The following is a 22,710-nucleotide window of genomic DNA, read 5'->3' as shown; positions in this document are numbered from 1 at the left end:
ATGGAGTGCAACAAGTTGACTTTCCACATTTCCGGCACCTGCACGTGAAACTGATTTCCTGGCGCCCGGCTCGCATGCAGCCAGTACCTCACATAGTCTCCACTCTTCTTATTCACACTGTAGTTTGTCAGGTGCATGAACTGGTTCCGAATGTTCTTGGCTCCTTGATCATATCGCACGGTTGCAAATCTGATAGAAAAGACACAAGTTACATGCCAGGAACAGGGGTTCAAGGAAATACAGGCTTGAACTCAGGATCAGTGTGATACTAATAAAAGGAGGGTGACGTCATTAACAGTGAGTGCTTAATAAATGCCCACTCCCATGGTGTTTCATATATAATATGTAATTCGTTCCTTAAAGCAATTCTCTGAAGTGGGTAATATTATATCTGATTTTTAGAGTAGACATAAAAACTAAAATGTAACCTGGAAAGATTAAGTAACTTGTCCAAAATCACTTGTCCAAATGGATGTACTACATCCATTCTTGATACAAACCCTCAACAAAGTAGGTTTAGAGGGAACATACCTCAACATAATAAAGGCGGTATACGAAAGACCCACAGCTAATAATCATCCTCAATGGGGAAAAACAGAGCTTTTCCTCTATAGTCAGGAATAAGACAGAGATGTCTGCTCTTACCACTTTTTCTTCAACCTAGTACTGGAAGTCCTAGCCTCAGCAATCAGACAACACAAAGAAATAAAAGGCATCCAAATCAGCAAGGAAGAAGTCAAACTTCTGCTATTTGCAAATGACATGATACTATATATAGAAAACCCAAAAGACTCCACCCCAAAACTCCTAGAACCGATCAACGAATTCAGTAAAGTCTCAGGATACAAAATCAACAAACAGAAATCTGTCGCAAAGAATTCTACGTACCAATGATGAAGCAGCAAAGAGAAATTAAGGAATCAATCCCATTTACAATTACACCAAAAACAATAAGATACCTAGGAATAAACCTAATCAGAGAGGTGAAAGACCTATATTCTGAAAACGATAAAACACTGATGAAAGAATTGAAAAGCATCCCATGCTCATGGATTGGAAGACAAATAGTGTTAAAATATCTCTACTACCCAAAGCAACCTACACATTTAATGCCATCCCTATCAAAATACCACCAGCAGTTTTCACAAAGCTGGAACAAACAATTCTAAAATTTGTATGGAGCCACAAAAGCTCCCAAGTAGCCAAAGTAATCCTGAGAAAGAAAAGCAAAGCTGGAGGCATCACAGTTTCAGACTTCAAGCTGTATTACAAAGCTGTAATCATCAAAAACAGTATAATACTGGCCCAAAAGCAGACACATAGGTCGATGGATCAGAATACAAAACCCAGAAATGAACCCACAATAGCACGGTCAACTCATCTTTGACAAAGCAGGAAAGAATATCCAATGGAAATAAGTCTCTTAAACAAACGGTGTTTGGGGAAACTGGACGGCAACATGGTGAATGAAACAGGGCCACCTTCTTACACCATACACAAAAAATAAACTCAAAATGGATGAAAGACCTAAATGTGAAACCCGAAACCATCAAAATCCTAGAAGAGAACACAGGCACTAACTTCTTTGACATCAGCCATAGCAACTTCTAGATACATCTCCTGAGGCAAGGGAAACAAAAGCAAAAATAAACTAGTGGGACTTCATCAAAACAAAAGGCTTCTGTACAGGTAAGGGGAAAAAAAGAGAGAGAGAGAGAGAGAGAGAGATTAAGGAGTGCACTTGTGATGAGCACCAGGTGATTATGGAAGTGTTGAATCACTATATTGTCCACCTGGAACTAATATTACACTGTACGTTAATTAACCGGAATTTAAATTAAAACTTAAAAAAAAAAAAAAAAAAAAAAAAGGAAACAGCATGGCCAGTAACAAAATCAAGGCTGTCCAATCCAAAACGCATGCTCTTAGTCACAATGTTGTTGTCTCTTATACATCTGGTTAAATGTTGAAACAATCATTTCTCCCTAAATTGAATTATTTTCTCACCCACAATATTGCTGTTTGCAAATCTGGCTATTGTAATAATGTGTTGCATTTCCATACGTAATGTTAAGTTCAAAGAAAACAACTTTAATAAATACATAAATTCCAACCCCCCCCCAACCCCCCCCACCCCCCGCCCATCACACTGACTCCACAACACATGTTCTTAACCACAAGATGCTGTTTCTCTGATAGAACCTTAGACAAACAGGAAGGATGAAAAACGAAAACAGAGTTACCCATCCCTGGGAAATTGTGTACACGACGCTGTGGATGACAGAGCATTTGCTGGTCAAGACACCTATGGGGTGCCTATACGGTGCTGGCACCATAGCATTCTATGGAAACTATTAAGCAAAAAGAATAAAATGACAGCAGAATGGTCGATTTAAAATACACGGCTGTAGAAATAACAGAACTGACCTATAAAGTTCCTTTTAGGAAAACAATAATGGCAACATTAACATCACACAAAACCTAGGTCTGCAGGACAACATGACTATGAGCACAGCGTAGGAGACTAATTCCTGAATTTGGAATGAAGGCAAAAGACAGAGGGATTAAACATGGAACCCACTGAAAACAGAGCAGCAATTTGATATCCTGGACTACTGTCAAAAGAAGACCAAAGTATAAAATATACGTGCCTCTGAAGGAAGTAACCAGGGAAAGAGAAAACTTTCCAGTGATGCTCAACATCAACAAAAGGACACTCGAGTCGAATGGTTATGGTAAATATCAACCCCTGTTTACATACCACTATAACCATATCACCCCTCACTAAAGTGGTTTTCCCAAGAGGCATATCCAAGTGTGTGAAAAAAAATCCTGGACGGCCACAAGTTTATTTTCATATGATTTACAAATTATTTACATATGCTTACTCAGACTATGAAGTCAACATGAATTTTTACCACATTAAAGGGCAGCATTTAAAAATTTTCCCCTTCTCTATTTCTTCTCACCCACCCACTATCTCTTCCTAATTCCCTGTACTAGAAATATACAAAAGCCAGAGAAAGAGAAGTGAAAAACAACCCCCGCCAAAAACCCAAAATTAAAATAAACAAACATGAGGACAGGAAGAAGGATGTGGACAAAGGGAAAATGTTGACCAGGCATGTACGGCTAAAGGACAAGGGCTTGATGACTATTATATCTGTGTGTGAGAAGGACCTGTGATTTTTCTCAGAAACTTCCACTAGTTATCACCTAACTTCTAACCATGCCACTCCATGATGAGTAAACCTTGCCTGTGCCTTCCAATCTTGCTTCTGTAGACATTCTCCAATCAAGCAGGAGACCATCATTCTCTGAATCCTTCTGAAATGCACAGAGGACCCACGCGGCCCCACAGAGGCTGCCTGCCTCATCCAGACATTACCTCACAGTGACATACCTCCTGCCATCCTCTCCCCTAGAAGAATAATGATTGAGAGGGAGGGAAAGGGTTCTGCTTCAGAGAAAGAGGGTTTTCATCTCTTCTCAATAAGAGTATCTGATCTAACCTGGTCAACAAGAAAAGCCTGGCAAAAGCCTGGCGGTTGAGCAACCTGGTATTCCACACATCTGTCATTTTTACGCCCTTTTTTTTTTTTTCAATAGAACTGCATCTCTAAAAAGTAAGTTTTCTTCCTCCTAATCATCCTTCTCACTGAGGAATTTATATTCTCAACTCCAGCAAGGACAAGATTATTAGTGTCACAGAGCGGGTCGCTAAAGAGCGTAAGAAGCAAGAATTAGAGAAAAACAAAAAAACTTAAGCTCAATGGAAAGTTATCAAAAGAGCCAAAAACTACACTATTTCCTTAGCCTGACGGAGAACGTGGAAGACCACGTAGGTGTGTGTGCTCATCTTTCCTGCTAAGCCAGGAAGATACCACGCTTCTCACCAAAGTCCCTATTAAACAGACCACTTCCATCTCTGGTCACCATCTTCCAACATTTCCTTCGTATCGTCTAGACCAAAGGTCCCACTGGCCTACTAATCAAGTTCTGATTAACCCACAAACTTAAAAAAAAAACTTGAATGACTTGGCCAACATTTAAAAATCAGACCTTCCTTCCTGCAGCCAGTGCTTACATAAGGAAGATGGACAGGATAGGAAGGCAGCCCACAGGCAGTACAAGGAGGTTATCCGTGTAGCGTGGCGGCCTCACAGGGGTAAAAATCCACACAAGGAGGGCATCTGACGGGGGGCGGTGGCCAAGGTGGTTGAGAGATTGGCTACACAAAAGGGAACTGAGTATATAAATATGTTAGAGATAATGGGAGTCAGATTTCTCACTGTTGAAGAAGAGAGACTAAAAACAAGGAAAGGGAAAAACTAGAATGAACCCTGTAGTTTTGAAGAATTGGGAGGTATTAGTATAAATTCTTGCTTTTCAATGTATGGAAACATTTTACGAAAGTAAATATGGATTTCAGTGTGTATATGTGTACATGAACACATAACAAACGTAGATTTCTGAGGTCTGCCCATTTCAAGGACCTGGAGCAGAGACACCCCAGAGCAATGAGCTTATCTAGCTCTCACATCTTGATTCCTAAATACTCTTCTCCATTAAAAGCAATCAATGCCCCTTGGAGAAAATGGTTGATTCCAGAGCTGGGACAGAGAAAGAACAAGATGAGCCTGAAACATCTGGTGCCCAAAGAAATGACAGGACACAAAAGCCAGCTTACAGGGGCTCCTGTTGGCCAAATCTGAGACACTATGACATTAAAATAAATCCTGACAGCAAAGCATCATAACCCATTAAGTAAAATAGGAATCCTTACTGGTATAAATAAATAAATGAATAAATAAATGGGAAGAAGAGACAGCTCTGCCTTGGAGCAAAATGCCAAATAATAAAAGAAAAAAGGAATGATGGAATTAGAAAATCATCATTTAACAACTGTCATAGTAATAATTCAGGCAAGAAACATCAATGGATATTAAAATCACTGGGTAAAAAATAGACACTCAGATCAATGGAACAGAATATAGAATCCAGAAATGGACCCACAAACGTATGGCTAACTAATTTTTGACAAAGCAGGAAAGAATATCCAATGGAATAAAGACAGTCTCTTCAGCAAGTGGTGCTGGGAAAACTGGACAACAACATGCAGAAGAATGAACCTGGACCACTTTCTGACACCATACACAAAAATAAACTGAAAATGGATGAAAGACCTAAACGTAAAACAGGAAGCCATCGAAATCCTCAAGGAGAAAGCAGGCAAAAACCTCTTTGACCTTGGCCACAGCAACTTCTTACTCAACACGTCTCTGGAGGCAAGGGAAACAAAAGCAAAAATGAACTACTGGGACCTCATCAAAATAAAAAGCTTCTGCACAGCAGAGGAAACAATCAGCAAAACTAAAAGGCAACCGATGGAATGGGAGAAGATATTTGCAAACGACATATCAGATAAAAGGTTAGTATCCGAAATCTATAAAGAACTTATCAAACTCAACACCCAAAAAACAAATAATCCAGTGGAGAAATGGGCAAAAGACATGAATAGGCATTTCTGCAAAGAAGACATCCAGATGGCCAACTGACACATGAAAAAATGCTCAACATCACTCATCATCAGGGAAATACAAATCAAAACCACAATGAGATACCACCTCACACCTGTCAGAATGGCTAACATTAACAACTCAGGCAACAACAGATGTTGGCGAGGATGTGGAGAAAGAGGATCTCTTTCGCACTGCTGGTGGGAATACAAACTGGTGCAGCCACTCTGGAAAACAGTATGGAGGTTCCTCAAAAAATTAAAAATAGAACCACCCTACGACCACCAATGGCACTAGTAGGTATTTATTCAAGGGATACAGGAATGCTGTTCTGAAGGGACACATGCACCCCAATGTTTACAGCAATATTATTATGCTAAGTGAAATTAGTCAGAGAAAGATAAAAATCATATGACTTCACTCATGTAAGGACTTTAAGAGACAAAACAGATGAACATAAGGGAAGGGAAACAAAAATAATATAAAAACAGGGAAGGGGACAACACAGAAGAGACTCATAAATATGGAGAACAAACAGGGTTACTGGAGGGGTTGTGGGAGGGGGGATGGGCTAACTGGGTAAGGGGCATTAAGGATTGTTGCACTATATGCTAACGAACTTGAATGTAAATTAAAAAAATAAATTAAAAAATTAAAAAATTAAAAATAAAATATAATAAATAATAAATAATAAAAACAAATAAATAAATAATAAAAAATAAAATAAAAAAATAAAATAAAAATAAAATAAAACTGGGTAAAAACTAGATGTGGAATGAGAGTCTACATGGTCTCAAAGTAGCTCCCCTTAAGATACTTATTAATTACACAGGGAAAAACAAAGTAACTTTATAGTGGAGAAATCTGGCAGATACCCCCTTAATCAAGTGGTCAAACACCACTAAATAGGGGTGCCTGGGTGGCTCAGTTGGTGAAATGTCGGACTTCGGCTCAGACCATGATCTCACGGTCCACGAGTTTGAGCCCCACATCAGGCTCTGTGCTGACAGCTCAGAGCCTGGAGCCTGCTTCGGATTCTGTCTCTCCCTCTTTCTCTGCCCCTCCCCTGGCTTATACTCTGTCTCTCTCCATCTCTCTATCTCTCTCTCTCTCAAAAATAAACAAACATTAAAAAAACTTTTTTTAATTAAAAAAAAAAAAACCACTAAATAGTTATCATGGGCCACCAGATATAATGCAGTGACAACACAGCATCACTTCTGTGCTATTCTGGCCAAAAATAATGAACCTGGGTCTAAGCATGAAAAAAATATCAGGTAAATTCAACTGAGGGACATTCTAAAAAATGACTGGCCTGTGATCTTCACAAATGCAAAGGTTATAAAAGTCATGGGAAGACTATGGGAACTGTTCCACACTAAAGAAAACTAAAGAGACATGACAACTAAATATAACATGTGATCTTGGATCAGATCCTTTTGTTATAGAGAACATTATTAGGATAACTGGCCAAACCTGAATGGGGTCTCTCCATGAAAGGTAAAAGGTAACTCTGCGCTATTTTTATAGCTTTTCTAGAAGTCTGAAATGGTTTTAAAATTAAAACAGAAGTAAGTTTCTCAGTAAAAACCTAGATTTTCAGCCAACCTTAAAAAACCAAAAGATCTGGAATACCACCTTGTCTGAGTCTATTTGGGCCGCTGTAACAAAATGCCATAAACTGGGTAGCTTATAAGCAACAGAAATAGATTTCTGACAGTTCTGGAGGCTGGGAAGTCCAAGATCAAGATACAGGCAGACAGACTGCAGCTTCCGGCTGTGTGTTCACATGGTGAAAGGAGCCAGGAAACTCTCTGTGCCCTCTTTTATAAAAGGGCACTAATCACATTCATGAGGGCTTCACCTTCATGACATAATCACCTCCCAAGGACCTAACCTCCTAATACCATCACCTTGGGCGGGGAGCGGGGGGGGGGGCGGATTTCAACATATGAATGGGGGGGGGGATACAAACATTCAGACCACAGCACCACCACATATCAACGCGTTGCAGGCACTGAATAGTAAATGCCCTTAAGTGGCACATGTGATCTCCAGCTTCCACCAGGGCAACTTTTTCAGTGAATGTCCTTGTGAGCCTTTAGGTTTGTGACCTCCTGATTTAGACCTTCACATATCAAATTTCAACCTGTTTAGGTCAGAAAGCTTCAACACAAATTCTTTATTAGCCACAATCTTAAAGAGGTTAATTCCCTACTAGCCACCCCAGGACCAAGTTTGCAAATACTGCTCCTAACACATACTAAAATCTACATGATGCACTGAGTCTTGAACTTCCCTCTTAATGAAATCAAGATTTATAAAAAGCTCTAATGACAGAAAAAAAAAAGGGGGGGGGACGGGGAGCCTCTACTTCTTCGCCAAATCTGAAATTCTGGGTACTATTTCATAGCCTACCGATGAAGAGAGAAGCATATGCTTTTTTTTTTAACCACACTGAAACATATATAGATTAACTTTATTCTGACAATGAATTCTTAAGTCAGAAGCCACACTTCTAATGCTTCTCAGTGAGAATGGAGACAATGGTAACAACCTGTCTAAAACTCGAGTGTCTGTGTAAAGGCAGGGTTCCCGTGTTAGACACATAGAAGGTACTGGATAACATGAACTGAAGCTGCACCTGAGCTGCTTGTCCCAGGAACTTCACCAGTATGGAAGCAAAGCAGGAAGGAAAGCACAGAATTCGTGGAATCCTCTAAACTCTCCTCCTCCATTCAAAAACTGTTTTGTTCTTCAAAGATACCGCACCATAGCCAGAGTCATGGCTAAGCTGGATGTAGGACACTTGGTCCCTCCCCTCTGATAGTCACATAATCTAACACACATTCAGTCCAAATGCACAAAGGAAAGAGGAGGCCGGCCCTGAGTAGATCCTGGCTGTGGCACATGGCACAGGAGTTATCTTTCAGCAGGTGTAGCCATTCCGAGCCAGAGAGGCCTGGAGGACGAAGAGACAGCACCTCAGGCAGGCTTGCCAGGAGCCACTGGGTTTCATCCTGGCCTGACCCAGAAAAATCTTATGGAAGAGAACAAGAGGCCCGAGAGCTCTCTGATCTGCTGTCAACCAGCTGCAGCCGAGAGAGAGACTGCCAAAGTGGGGCAGTGACTGGGCAGCGCCCCACAGAGCCGTCTGGGAGGGGATTACCAGCCTGATCCCCTGTCTTCAGAGCCAGAAATGACTCAAACTTCACAAACAGCAAGGGCCTGCCAGGGAGGGTGACAATGAGCACTGGAGAGGGTTTTCTTCCCCTTGTTGCTGTCTCTACACCCCCCCCCAACCCCCCTCGCTGCTGTGGCAGAGATTCTGGACAGTGTGCAGCCTGTGAGGTAATCTGAATTCCTTGGCAACCAGCAAGTACCTGAATTCTTTCAAAACCACAGGAATCCAGCAGAGAAAAGGTAAATATCCCTGCGGAGCCAGTGTTAATTAGCAAGGAAGGCTACTGAAGAAGGAACTGGGGGTGGGGAGGAAGGCAAAGGCATTACTAATACTTTTGGGGTCTTTTCTGAATTTCCACTGAATAACACAGCCGAGGCAGAGAAAAGGCAGATCCTGAGTGGGGCCTGCTCAGGGACCTCTCCCCCCACCTCCAGTGAGGATGGGAGTCTCCGGTCCCTGGCTGGGCACCTTCACTTCCCCACGTGGCGAGTGCTACCTATCTTTGGGTCTCTGACAGCGTATTTGCTTTTCAAGTCCATTCTGTTCTAACTTCTTTTAACTTTTTATTTTTCCTGTTTCAGTGAAAATTTGGCTATTAGCTCCGGCTCAAAAAGGGCCTTGTCAGATCGTTTAGACCACATACTGGATCCACGGAAAACTGTAAAATCCAGGACAAAGTCTTTTTGGATTCCACCTCTGACAAGAAAGAGAATCTACACCATTTTGATAGAGAATGGAGCCCCTCTCTGGAAACTGAGTGTCCCCTGCTGGTGCAAAGCAAGAACATACTCGTCAAACTCAAAAGTAGGGTGGACCTTTTGGGGCAAAATGCTGGGCCCAACTACAATTTTTTTCTAAACATCTCAATATTTTGCCCAGGTGTAAGAAAATAATGACAGTTTTCCTGTGTTAATAAAACAACAAGGACACCTGGAAATTATGACTCTAAAAAGAAACTATTTCTGGTCTTTTTTCTTAAGTTTAAAAAGGTCAAGAATTAACACAAAATATTTACTTCACAAAACAGTCTTGTGAAATGAATTTAATCTTTATGTCGCCTAACCATTAATTCGAGGCCCAAAACAAGTGTTACGGGATAAGACCCTTCTTTTCTAACGAGGAAGCCAATTGTATCTGCTGCCAGGACTGTCTCTTTAGGAAAAATTACGGTTTTCCTTGTTGAGCCTCGAAGTAAAATGGCCTAGTGATCTCATCCCAAACTGCTTGTCTTCAGTAACATCTACATAAAACACACGTGACTCAAAATTACTAGAGGCTGCAGATCCAGAGACGCTACAGACTATTGCTGGATGTGGTGACACAGTTGAGCGGATTCTGAGGATTAAAAAGTAGATGAAAGCCAAGATACACAGTGAGTTAAGACACAGGAACCTGAGGGGCGCCCGGGTGGCTCACGGTTAAGCGTCCAACTTCGGCTCAGGTCATGATCTCCGGTCGGGGAGTTCGAGCCCCGCGTTGGGCTCTGTGCTGACAGCTCAGAGCCTGGAGCCTGCTTCGGATTCTGTGTCTCCCTCTCTCTGCCCCTCCCCTGCTCACACTGTCCCTCTCTCTCTCTCTCTGTCTCTCAAAATAATAAACACTTAAAAAACTTTTTTTAAAAAGATACAGGAACTTGGGCACCTGGAAGTTATGGTGCAGAGCAACATGCCTGGCAAGACTTGCTAAGAGCCTGACATACTGCACCGTCCTTGTGTCAAGCTTTTATATTCACCAATGCTTTTAGCTTAACTGTGACAAAGTCCTGAAAAGTCCTATTATTTGCTTCAGTTCGGACTAAGTTTTTAAAAAGCTGTCTTCTAAATTATTCTGGGGGAAAAAAAAAGCATCCACTAAAAGACAGTACACACACACCCACACATACATACATTCAGTTCCTGCTGGAGGCAAGAGAAGACAGTTATTCGATTCAGTGGATTCTGACTTCCAACACACACCCAGTAGCCAAAGCACTGGCATATCGGTAGTAAATTCTATCATAAACATTGGTATTGCTCTCATTTCATATCTGAGCCACTGAGGCCTTAAAGCTATGCCAAATTTTACCAATAGAAAGGGCTATTAATACGGTGAATGCGGGGCGCCTGAGTGGCTCCGTTGGTTGAGCATCTGACTTTGGCTCAGGTCATGATCTCGCGTTCCGTGGGTTCGAGCCCCGCATCGGGCTCTGTGCTGACATCTCAGAGCCTGGAGCCTGCTTTGGATTCTTTGTCTCCCTCTCTGTCTGCCCCTCCCCCCACTTGTGTTCCATGTCTGTCTGTCTCTCTCTCTCTCTCTCTCTCTCTCTCCTCAAAAATAAAAATAAATATAAAAAAATACTGTGAATGCAATGTCTTGGGAGCAATATGCCAAACATGCTGGTACGATATCCTTGAGAAACAGTGGGTATACCTTGAGGTCTTTTCCCTACTCAAGAAGTTCAAATTGTGGCAGAACACAATGAGCCCCTGAGAAGGGCACAAGAGGCAAGATGAGGTGACGACAGAGGGAGGGAAGGGAGTGGAGACGCTCACGCTACAAAAGGACAGCTCAGATCATCTTAACTTACAAAATGGAAAACCCTCAGCACCTTGTTCACCTGAGCAGAAGGAAGGGTATATCTTCCCTTCTTTTTAATCTAGAGAGGATGGGGACTCAGCTTTGAAACCTGTGCTTCAAAGTAGGAGAACACACGTGCCTCTAAACACCACAGAAAACTTCCTGCCTGTGAAAATCTGATCAGAGCTAGGAGTCAGTTGGCACTCAGATGCTCGTTCAGCCCTTTACCTAAAAACTGAGAAATGTTAGTGTCCCCCTCCTCGATATTCGATATTCGAGGAACAGGAGTCCAGAACCATGGAGCTTCAGTAGCCTCCAGTGTTCCTCAGGCTCCAACTCAGACACCTTAACTTAGAAGAGGACAATGTTTACGAATGCTGTCGCTGCCACCTAGAGGTGAAAGGAAGGCACGGCTCAGCCAGCTACAAGCTGGTTAACCGAGCTCACCCTCCAATTCTAGTCACAGGATGCATCGAAGAATTTAGGTACATGATGTAATTAAAAAAGTATTCTAAAATAACAGTTTCCAGAGTACAATAGCATGTGTCAAAGTAACTAAACTTAAATAGGTAGCCTTCTTTTACACCATGAGATTTCCCATCTTCCAAGTGCATTTTCTAAAATACACAAACACACACAGGCCATGCTTTTTAGCTTGTCATGGCTGACCGTGGGTACAAAGCACCCCCCCCCGCCGAACTGCTGTGCCCTATAAGGCCCCTCACATAAAAGGAACTTCACGGTAAGCGAGCTAGTAAATATATATTATACGGTACAAATGCTAGTTTTGTGGGGGAAAGGAACACAAGCACAGCAAAGTTATGTATTTATTTTAAACAATGTAAAGGGCCTATGAAAATATTATTACTTGTAAAATTCTGTGGCTGTGGGGGAAATTTTTCAGATTATTACAACTTGAACTCAATTTTATAATAAGTAAGTCACATTACCTTAAAACCTAAAAAGTACCTCAAGAGAAACAAAATAATGTATAAACAATCACTGTGAAGCATATTACTTGCTGGAGGGGGGTGGGGTGGGGTGCAGCTAATGCCCCCAAAATACAAGAGGCATGAAACAGCTCAGGCCATGAGCTCTGGAGTCAGATCCGTGAGTTCAAATCCCACTCCACCACCATCTGGCTGGAAGCGCTCCAAAAAGTGACCAAGTTCCCTTGTCCCAACTGCAAAACTGCATCAACTGTAAGGCTGTTGTGAGCATTGAAATGAATGTTTGGTATGTAACAGGTAACAAATGTGGGATTTTTTTTTTCTAGTTGAGTTGTAAAGAACAATGACAAATTATCTTAATGCCCCAGGGTCACCATAACAATTGCCACTGCATGAAAATGTACAATGTGATCCTACAGCCCGGTTGGCAAAGGTGTGTGTTTACATACAGATGGTTATTCCCACCTGCGGATATACAAGTGCAGCTTAAAGTAACATGACTGATTTTCTGTAATCTGAAATCCATCTGGGTACGCTCTATTTTTCTGAGTTGAACACAAAAGGAAGAAACAGCCTGATCTTAACACACTCTTTAATGGATTCACTCTGATAAACACCCCTCCTCCCCCAAAAGTCTCTTACCTAGCCAGCCCTTCTTCATAGAGATAGATGACAAGGGGATCGTAGGAAGTCACAAGCACATAGAGGCGCACATCAAACTTGAAATCTAGAAAAAAAATTGGGGTTCACAGGAAAAATGCAGGTCGTTTGTTTTCTGTTGTAAGACGAACAAGACAATGTAACAAGGAAATATGAAAGAAAGACTAATCTCCCAACAAAACACACACTGCCTGCAGCACACCTTGCCTTCTGAGAATAATTATATATTTCATATATATGTGTGTGTATATATATATGTGTATATATGCATACATATATATGTGTGTATATATATATATACACACACATAAAATGTGAAAGAGAGCTTACACATACGTACCACACAGTCTTCACATATATGTGCTATAAAGCATTTGCTTTTCTATTCATTCCTATTTCACTGTCAAAATAATCCCACAAGGTACAGAAGGCACCAGCCTCATCTCTGGGGCCACAGCTGCCAAGAACTTCACACTAGCTTCATAAAGGCTTACTAGAGAAGACTGTGAAAATATGTTTTAAAATTAGCAAGATCTAGCCCAGTCCAGCCAACAGCCTAATCTCAACTCACCATCTATGAGCAGGGGGTTGTTAATGTAACGGGAGACCAGGATGTTCTCTTCCAGGGAAATCTGGTTCGGCTATGGAGTAAAGACAAAGAATAAAAGGACAGAAATGCAAAGGAATCCTAATTTACAATAAGGGAGCAGAGTTCTTGACCTTTTAGAAATGATAAAATGGCAAACTAAAACTCTAAGACAAGTTTCCCTACAAGCTACCTCTATATTCAACTGGCCACATAACACTTAGAAACACTACGGATATCCAATTACAGTAGGGGTGAAAAATAAATTTACACAGCACTTGTCACATAATAAATAGAGCCATAACAGCTTTAAAGATTTATATACATGACATTAAATAGTTACATGCCAAGACAATAAAAGCTACTTAAAAAATAAATAAAAATGTGTTTTCTCCCAAGTGTAAAGGGTGATGGAAATTTTAAAATACTACCGTTATTCTTTTTTTTTTTTTTTTAATGTTTATTTATTTTTGAGACAGAGAGAGACAGAGCATGAACAGGGGAGGGGCAGAGAGAGAGGGAGACACGGAATCTGAAGCAGGCTCCAGGCTCCGAGCCGTCAGCACAGAGCCCGATGCAGGGCTTGAACTCACAGACTGTGAGATCATGACCTGAGCCGAAGTCGGACGCTTAACCGACGGAGCCACCCAGGCGCCCCTAAATACTACCATTATTCTTAAGTGAAGACTTTCATTAAGTTGCTTAGAAAACTTACAGATCTTTCCACAATGGATCCTGGCATTTGGGAAATGGGATGGATGTTTCATGGGCTCATCAGTTGTACGTCCTATGCCACTACGTATCAAGAATGAACTAGCCCTTTTAAAGAGTTTTTCCATGAAAAAAGAGTTGTTTCTACAACAAATAATCATGAGTATTTGGATACTGTATAAGGTACTTAGGATACAGTGATGAACAAAACACACACAATCTCTGCCCTCAGAGCCTAATCCCTACTTCTGAAGAGTTTAATATTTAGGTAAAGGGACAGCAAAATATAGAGTTGTTTTGTTTTTTTTTTTTAATGTTTGTTTATTTGCGAGAGAATGCAAACAAGGGAAGGGCAGAGAGAGGGAAACAGGATCAGAAGCAGGCTCTGCGCTGACAGCAGTGAGCCCGATGTGGGGCTCAAACTCACGATCTACAAGATCATGACCTGGGCCAAGGTCGGACGCTCAGCCAAAGGCGCCCCCAAAATATGTAGTTTGAAAGAACACAAACCAGCATATCTGCAAGCACAAGACATGAGACTGCAAAATACAAGTGCAGATGAGTTAGTGGGATGATCAGTCAGGGAAGGCCTTTCCTGGAAGAGTAGGTGCAGAAGTGAGTGTTGAAAGCTATTGAGCACATGGTAGAAAGGAAAGGAAGCTGCCGTGGAAAGATGGCAGCACAAAGCTCAGGAGAAAGGAGAGGAGACAGATTCACTGACCTGGGGCTAAAAGACAGACCTGGGGAATAATGAAAAGGTATGGTTAGAATATTAGGAGACCCCGCTGGCAAAGGGATTCGAACCCCCAACAAGGCTTAAGTTGGCCTGAACATGGTGGGGAGCAGGAAATTATTATGGATTCTTGATTAAGTAAATAGTAAGGTTAAAATATAGGGAATAGCACAACTCTGTGTGGGATTATATTAAGGCAGAAAAACGAGCTGGAAGCCACCACAATCTATCCAGGACAAAAGGAGTCCAAAAGGGAAGTGGCTATAGTAATAACTGCAATGATAACAGCTACGGTAGTGGCAACAGAAGTAACGATTAAAATTTGCAGAAAAAAATAATATTTAACAAATGCACTGAATGAACATTTGCTGTGTGTCTAGCGCTGTTCTAGTTTTTCACAAGTATTATTTCACTTAATCCTCCCCCAACCCTACGAGGCAGGTATATCACCATCTAAATATTACAGATGTCACACAGTGACAGAGCAGCATTTGAACTCAGGCAGTCTGCCTCGGAGGCTTAACTCTTAGGTACTATTCACATCTTTTCCCAAAGTCCTGACCTATAATACTGTCCCCCAATTTCAAAAGACTGTCTTTATAGCAGTGCATTTGCTACCCCCAAATACTACATAAAATAAGGATAATTTTGTGGCCCGTAACATCAAACACGATGAGCAACCCCAGGGGCAAGAGAAAGAGACTCCCCTCTCATTTCCCACTGTTGCTGTCCCACACTCAGAACACAACTTTCACAACCCATCTCCCTGCATCACATGGACATGGCAACAATCACTGCTGATTCATACTCATGGACTTGAGCACCCACACCATTTCCAGACTCCCTTACTTTTCGTGATCACTTTCTCACAAGTGCTATCTCCATTTGGAGTCGAGTTAGTGCGTAAGAACTGATGAATCATAGCACAAAGGAGCAAGCCTCAAGTCTGTGTTCCAAACCTAAAATAAAGTTGCAGACCTCTTCCCACTGAGTAACACCTACAGGTTGCAACAGATATCGACCACCCAACTTTCCTCTGAACCAGAGACTACACTGGTAATCGTCTTCATTCCATAACACATCTACTGTCCTTGCCCATTTCCTCTCTTCCCTCCCTCGTCATATACATTTGTCCCCTGGGTTATACATAACATAATCTCGCACATTATTTAGGTAACTTTAATATTTGTTCAATGGTCTGAACCTCTCATCTCTACCTGCACCAGGAATTCAACTGTAACCTCAACGAAGAAGAGAAGGGTCTGGGTATAGTTTTTTTGTGTAGTGTTACATACATTACATGAGTTGCTAAGAAGCAACTAACGAAAGCCTTTTGATATTTTCAAGCCTGTTTCCTTTTCATCCATCCCCAACTGACTCATTTCAAATGAGTTCAAGTCCAAGCTCCAAATGCCCTCCAAAGTATGCTAAAGCAAGATCTAGACTGTTGGGAAAGTTGGAAATACATCCATTTTTCTAAATGGACTTTAAGACTAAATCTCATGGTATCTGTTAAGTTGTTGTAAGGTAGAGTGGTACAGTGGTTAAGAGTGTTATGCTCTGGAATCAGCTAGACCTGAATTATAATTTTGACTCTACCACTTACCAAGGAAATAACAGTAAACTACCTCATGGGGTTCTTCTAAAGACTACCTGAGTCTGTATTTGGAAGGTACAGGGGTAGGCACACATTAAATGCGCAAGAAATATCAGTTATTACTCTTAGTGCAAACTCCGTAGCACCTCTAGGGTTCTACGAAGTTCCACAACCCAACAGCCTGCATCATCATCATAGCACTCCACACGCCCCTCCGCTCAGAGCCGTGCACCGAGTTATAACGAAGATACGTTAGCTTAGTATCAGTGTTAGCATTAAGAGATAATCCCTACTCCTCAAAAGGTTTTAAGGAGCGGCAGCACCTGGCACACAGCAAGGACTCCCTAAATATTTCTTGAACAATGAAGAAAAAAATAAGAGAGCGCTTAAGATAACAACATATAAACAAATAGAAACAAGAGAGCTATACGGAATTATGTTCACAGAGTAAATAGAGTAAACCAAATACCCCCCCCTGCTACTTCAAAATCTCAAAGAAAACATTAATATGAGATAATGACAAAGAAGAATGATCTGACTTCCATAATCAAAGTCACACCTTAATCAGAAAATGCCGGCGCTTTCCCTCCTCGACTTGAATATACTACATGGGGAAAATAGGGCACTTAGTCACGGAGGGAGATGGAGCAAACAGAGCTCTGCTCCTCTGGGCTGTATTTCTAGAGTTAATAGAGCACATCATAAGAGAGGAAGGTAGCTGACTGGCCAAGATAACTTCTGTCTGCAGGAGCTCATACTTCTCTCTTCAGTATTTCATAAAAGTAACGCTTTTTCTATCCTTTATCCCGTTCTTGTAATGGTAAAAGTTGCCGTTTGCAGATATTTTCCAAAAGGTTATGGCTATTATCAGGAATTTTTAGTGAGAGCCCCTCTCCAGTGGGGAAGACAGGGAAAGATATTTTTATTTGGCCTTCACACCTAACTCCACCCGCCCCCCAAGTCCCGCACCCGCTCACTTCAGTTCAGCTCACAGACCCTCTCTGCCTGAGCACTCCGGCCCCCTCCCCCTCAAATCTGAAAGGAAAGCAGGCAGCAGCCTTGGAAAGAGTTACTTCATCCAGTTGGCTAATGGGTCACATATTCCATGGGAAAAGATCCAGGTATGGAAAAGAGGGGATGGTGAGGCCTTGTGCATAAGCAGAGAGAGAAGAGTATTAACTACATGGTTTGTAGGCCTGCGTAAAAGGTGATAAAATCCCAGTTTGGGGAGTGAAATGGGAATATTTTCCCATCATGTCCACATGTTGCCCGCCCCCCCCCCCCCCAACCCCGCGCCTGCTGGCATCTTCCCAGGCTTCTGTCTGGCACCTCCACCAAATGCCTCAAAGAATCAGACTCATTCCAAAGCCTCACTGAGGAGGAGGAGGGAGGCAAAGGGTCCTGCCAAGTACTTTGATCTACGCAGGGGGTCTCTAGGGATTCAGCCCAGGGAGAGGTGGGAGGGAGAAAGAGAGCCTGCCAAATGCATTCTCTAAAGACTTGTCACCCTCCTTAGGAGACTCCATCCAGGGAAGAGTCAGGGCACTGGGTTCTCAGCCCCACTGAGGAAAGTTTAACTTTTCTATCCTTTATGATGTTGGTTTCAAAATAACAAATCACCAGGGCAAAAGAGCATTCCAAAAGAAAAAAAGCCCCAGATGAGCTGGAAATAGATCCTATTCTTTTTGACTCATGTCTAAGAAAATAAAAAGCAAACTTGTACCACAGTTGACTTTCAATAGCAATTCCATTTGGCAGCTAAAACCCAGACCCAAACCAGTGCCGTCTATGAGATTCAAACAACACTGGAGCCCCTGGCGCGGAGCTGAAGGAAAAGCTGTCCGACAGGAGCCTTCGCGCCAAGGTCAGAACAGAAACGAGAAAAGAGAGATCCAAAGCATGTGACCAGGGCCTTCTGTCACAAGACACTCCAGGGAAAAGGGCCTCCAGAGTGACCCGGGGCCAGGTAACAGCACTTGTAGCCTGGGGCTCAGGCTGGAGTAGCTGCTGTACCAGAACCAGATCCTGTATTTCTGTAGCACGTAAGATCTGCTATTATTGCTATTATTGCTCAGTTTTCAGTCCAGACTGAATTTAAGGACTTTTCAATGTGAAAGACCTCTCAGAAAGTTAGTTTCTGTGCGTGTAGGAAATAGCTCAGACCATGTAAAAAGAGAATTGGGGAATTTAAAACAGAGTACTTGACCTCCCCCCTGCCCCCCCCCCACACACTCCCTTTCTTCCCTTCCAGAGTCCCACTGGAAGGACAGTGAAGAGGTTTTTAAAAGAATGAAATAATAACAAAGCTAGAAAACATTTAAAGGAGCCAATAAGAGACCAAAAGTTTAAGGAAACCCTGAAAGATAGAAAGCAGATGGGATCAGGTTGAGAAAACAGAGCAGAAGAAGGAAAATAACAGAGGTGAGGGTGATCTCAAGGAGCCTCTGAGAAATTCCAAGCTGGCAGTGAACAAACATGGCCCAGGAGTGGGCCGAGGAACAAGAACCAGGTAATTAATTCTTAATTAAGTGAGTGGCCCTCCTCCAACACCCAAAGCTTGGCCCTCAGAATAGAACCTAACGATGATACTCTGGGGAGGATGTCTTGTGTCGGTAGAGAAATCAGACAGAGGAGTGGAATTTGAGGCCACTCTATCCCTACAACAGACACACAGGAAAAGACAGGAAAGGTAGTGCTGACCAGGGGCGAAATCACCAAAATCTTCCTCTGTATTCAGAATAAGGCCTGCTCTATTTTGGCAGGGGTGGACAGAAAGAAACACACTCCTCACTCCCGTCCACTCCCAGCCTGTGAGTCAACACACTTTGCCCTTGCACAAAACTGAGTTAGCCTCCTGTCCAGGGAGAAACTACTAGGGAATTAGTCCTACAGGACAGTACGGGAAACCTAGGTCAGCTGTCAATTTCAATCAGTCTAGTCTTTTGTTCACAAATACAACTCAACATCTAAGGTCACTGAAACTGAGAAAGCCCAACAGCATGGGGGGGGAAAGGCAATCCCAAGAAAATACACAAGACAGAAGAGAACTTTTAAAAAACTTTCAACTGATACCCTTACTAAGGCCAACCGGCAAACTGTATCCATTAAACCATTAAGCAACTACAGGCTGTTATTAAAGAAAACAAAAAAGTGCTCGCTTCGGCAGCACATATACTAAAGAAAACAAAAAGGCAAATCAGAAAATGAAAGTTTCTATAAACTATGATAGCCAATACATAAATACAGTAGATAAAATGAACATTAAAATGCATAAAGCTCAAACTGGTGATCCAGAAAGATCAAGATGGGGGAGAATCAAGAATTTAAAATCAGAGACAAGTTGACAAAAAAAGAAAGACCAAGAATGCCTCAAAAAAGAGTTCTAGTAGCAGAGACAAAGATAAAAAAATGGATAATTTCTCCTGAAACAAAGAAAAACACTAGTTTCCAGACTAAAAGGGTTGACCAAATGTCCAGCAGTAAGAATGAGAAAAGACCCAGAATGAAATGCTGGTGAAATTTCAGAATTCAATGCTGTGAAGTTTCTACTCAGTTTAATTAAATTTTTTACTCAACTTAAAGATAAAGCAGAGAAATGGAATCACAGTTATTGAAGATAACATAATTGTATAAACCCTGAAATATAAAAGGTAATCAGTAATGGAATGTGGAAGGGAGGGTAGATGGCGATGTGAGGGTGAAGCATATCAAAATGGGAATTAAACACATTGTAAAGTTAAGAAAAGAAACATAAATCAACTATATTAGGTTAAAAACTACCGTTAAAAGTCTAGGAAGTGAGGGGCGCCTGGGTGGCTCAGTCGATTGAGCATCAGACTTCGGCTCACATCATGATCTCACAGCGAGTTCAAGCCCCGCGTCGGGCTCTATGCTGACAGCTCAGAGCCTGGGGCCTGCTTTAGATTGTGTGTCTCCCTCTGTCTCTGCCTCTTCCCGCTCTCATGCTACGTCTCTCTCTCTCTCTCTCAAAAATAAATAAACGTTAAAAAAAAAAACGTCTAGGAAGTGAGGCTGGGGTTGAAATTTTATTTACTCCGTATATGTACTCGACTTAACAAACAACTTTGAATGAGGATTTGGCAAAGAATCAAGATACTGATGACTTTTGAAAAACAGAAGAGGATAAGGCAGAAGGAGGAGGAGAGAGGGAGATACAGAAATAGCGTCAAGAATTCCACACCACACCAAGGTTAATTTCCTCGATGACCTTGAGGGCAGGAACCCACAGTTCTGTTCACAAGAGAAACTAAATGTGTGTCCTACCAATGAATGCTTAGTGCTGAGGAATTAATATGACAATATGCTAAAAGTAGAAAAGGAACCTCTTTTCTGCTGACCCCAAAGGCTGCTCTTCCTCAACATGTGATCAAGTGACTTTTTAGCCATAAGGTAACTGTTGGCACAGGAAGAGGTTACTGACAGTAAGGTGAATAGTAGCCAACTCACACCCAACCTCACCTCACACTTCTGAATGCAGATTTCAGAAAGGAACACCTACTCTCAATGAAAAAAAAAAATCGTATCAGGAGGAGGGTGAAGCAGGGAAAAGCCAATAAGAAGAGAGGGTGCCAGGGCACCTGCCTGGATCAGTCGGTGGAGCGTGTGACTCTCGATCTTGTAGTTGTGAGTTCAAGCCCCATGTTTGGGTATGGACCTTACTTTAAAAAAAAAAAAAAAAAAGGGGGCGCCTGGGTGGCTCAGTCGGTGGAGCATCCAACTTCGGCTCAGGTCATGATCTCACGGTCCGTGAGTTCGAGCCCCGTGTCGGGCTCTGTGCTGACGGCTCAGAGCCTGGAGCCTGCTTCGGGTTCTGTGTCCCCCTCTCTCTCTGACCCTCCCCCGTTCATGCTCTCTCTCTGTCTCAAAAAAAAAACAAACATTAAATAAATAAATAAATAAATACATAAATAAATAAATAAAAATAAAAATAAAAAAAGCAGCAGCAGCAGCAGAGGGTGCCACCTGCTGCATACTTACATTGTTGATCAGGTAGACACCCCGCCCCCTAGAAGAGGCCACTGGTTTTACTATCCAAGGTCCCCGGTCCTTTGAGTATGAATCTGCTCAAAATATTGGGAGATTAAAAGGGAGAGAGAGAAACAAAGAGAAAGAAAGGACAAGAGTTTGTCATCTTAAATTTCAACAATGGTTAACTAGATACCCGAAGCATTCTCCAGGTTTGTAAGTGAAGGGCAGCACAGCTAAAATAACCTGTATTTGTAAACCAGCTTCAAAAATGCACACAAAAACAGAGCAGGGGTGGGGAGGGAAAAGGAGGAGGAGGAGGCAGCAAAATTACATATTTCTTCCACCATTTCCCCTCTTTCTTGAATGAGAGAGTGAAAGCAAAATAAGGCAACTAACTATCTGATGTTGGTTTATCACTGTCACAAAACAGCCTTCACGAATCTTGAGATTCTCGCCTCCATTAACCCAAGGGCGTCCAGAAGCTCACACTGCAGAGTGCCAATATGAGTCAAACACTACGTCGCCTGAAATGACTAATTTCCTTAAGTGATCTCTCTTAGCTTGTAAGAAAAAAAAATCATCTTAAATCAAACCATGTGCAAGCGGCGCAGGAGGACAATAATTTACAAGTGATTAAAAGGTGCCCTTTACCTTTTTATATACACAATATAGTGATTCAACATTTATACACCTAATGAAGTAACACAATGGGGGTAGTTACCCTCTGTCACCACACAGAGTTATTGCAATATTATTGACCATATTCCTACAGTGTACTTTTCATCCCTGTGACTTATTCACTTTAAAACTGGAAGCCTGTGCACCTGTGAATCCCCTACACCCGTTTCGCCCACCCTTCCCACCCACCTCCCCTCTGGCAGCCACCAGTTTGTTCTCCACATTGATGAGTCTTTTTCTGTTTTTTTTTGTTTAAGATCCCACATATAAGTGAAATCATATGGTGTTTGTCTTTCTCTGTCTAATTTATTTCACGTAATACAATACCCTCTCGGTCCATCCATGTTGTCATGAATGGCAAGATTTCATTCTTTCTTTGCCTGAGTAATATTCCATTGTGCACACGTATCAATCATATCTTTATCTGTCATCTGTGGATGGACCCTTAGGTTGCTTCCATATTTTGGCTATTGTAAATAATGAAGCAATAAACACAGAAGTGCATATATCTTTTTGAATTAGTGCTTTCATTTTCTCCTGTAAATAC

At 41.9% G+C, this 22,710-nt stretch overlaps 1 protein-coding gene across 14 annotated transcripts in view; it reads right to left on the bottom strand.

Moving 5' to 3' along the window:
• Positions 1 to 22,710, bottom strand: part of TTLL5 (tubulin tyrosine ligase like 5) — a 285,253-nt gene that overhangs the window by 230,268 nt on the left and 32,275 nt on the right. For all 14 annotated transcript variants that reach the window (XR_006218999.1, XM_042990159.1, XM_042990167.1 and 11 more), the window contains 4 exons: positions 21,495 to 21,577; positions 13,441 to 13,510; positions 12,852 to 12,936; positions 88 to 189 (listed from right to left, as the gene is read on the bottom strand). Coding sequence is in view for 13 of the 14 variants with exons in the window: in XM_042990159.1 (XP_042846093.1) it covers positions 88 to 189; positions 12,852 to 12,936; positions 13,441 to 13,510; positions 21,495 to 21,577 (340 nt within the window). In the remaining variant the exon portion in view is untranslated. The remainder of the gene's footprint in view (positions 1 to 87; positions 190 to 12,851; positions 12,937 to 13,440; positions 13,511 to 21,494; positions 21,578 to 22,710) is intronic.

This window comes from Panthera tigris, chromosome B3, assembly GCF_018350195.1.
Source record: "Panthera tigris isolate Pti1 chromosome B3, P.tigris_Pti1_mat1.1, whole genome shotgun sequence".
In the NCBI taxonomy this organism is placed as follows: Eukaryota; Metazoa; Chordata; class Mammalia; order Carnivora; family Felidae; genus Panthera; species Panthera tigris.
This window is presented reverse-complemented; position numbering and strand designations above follow the sequence as displayed.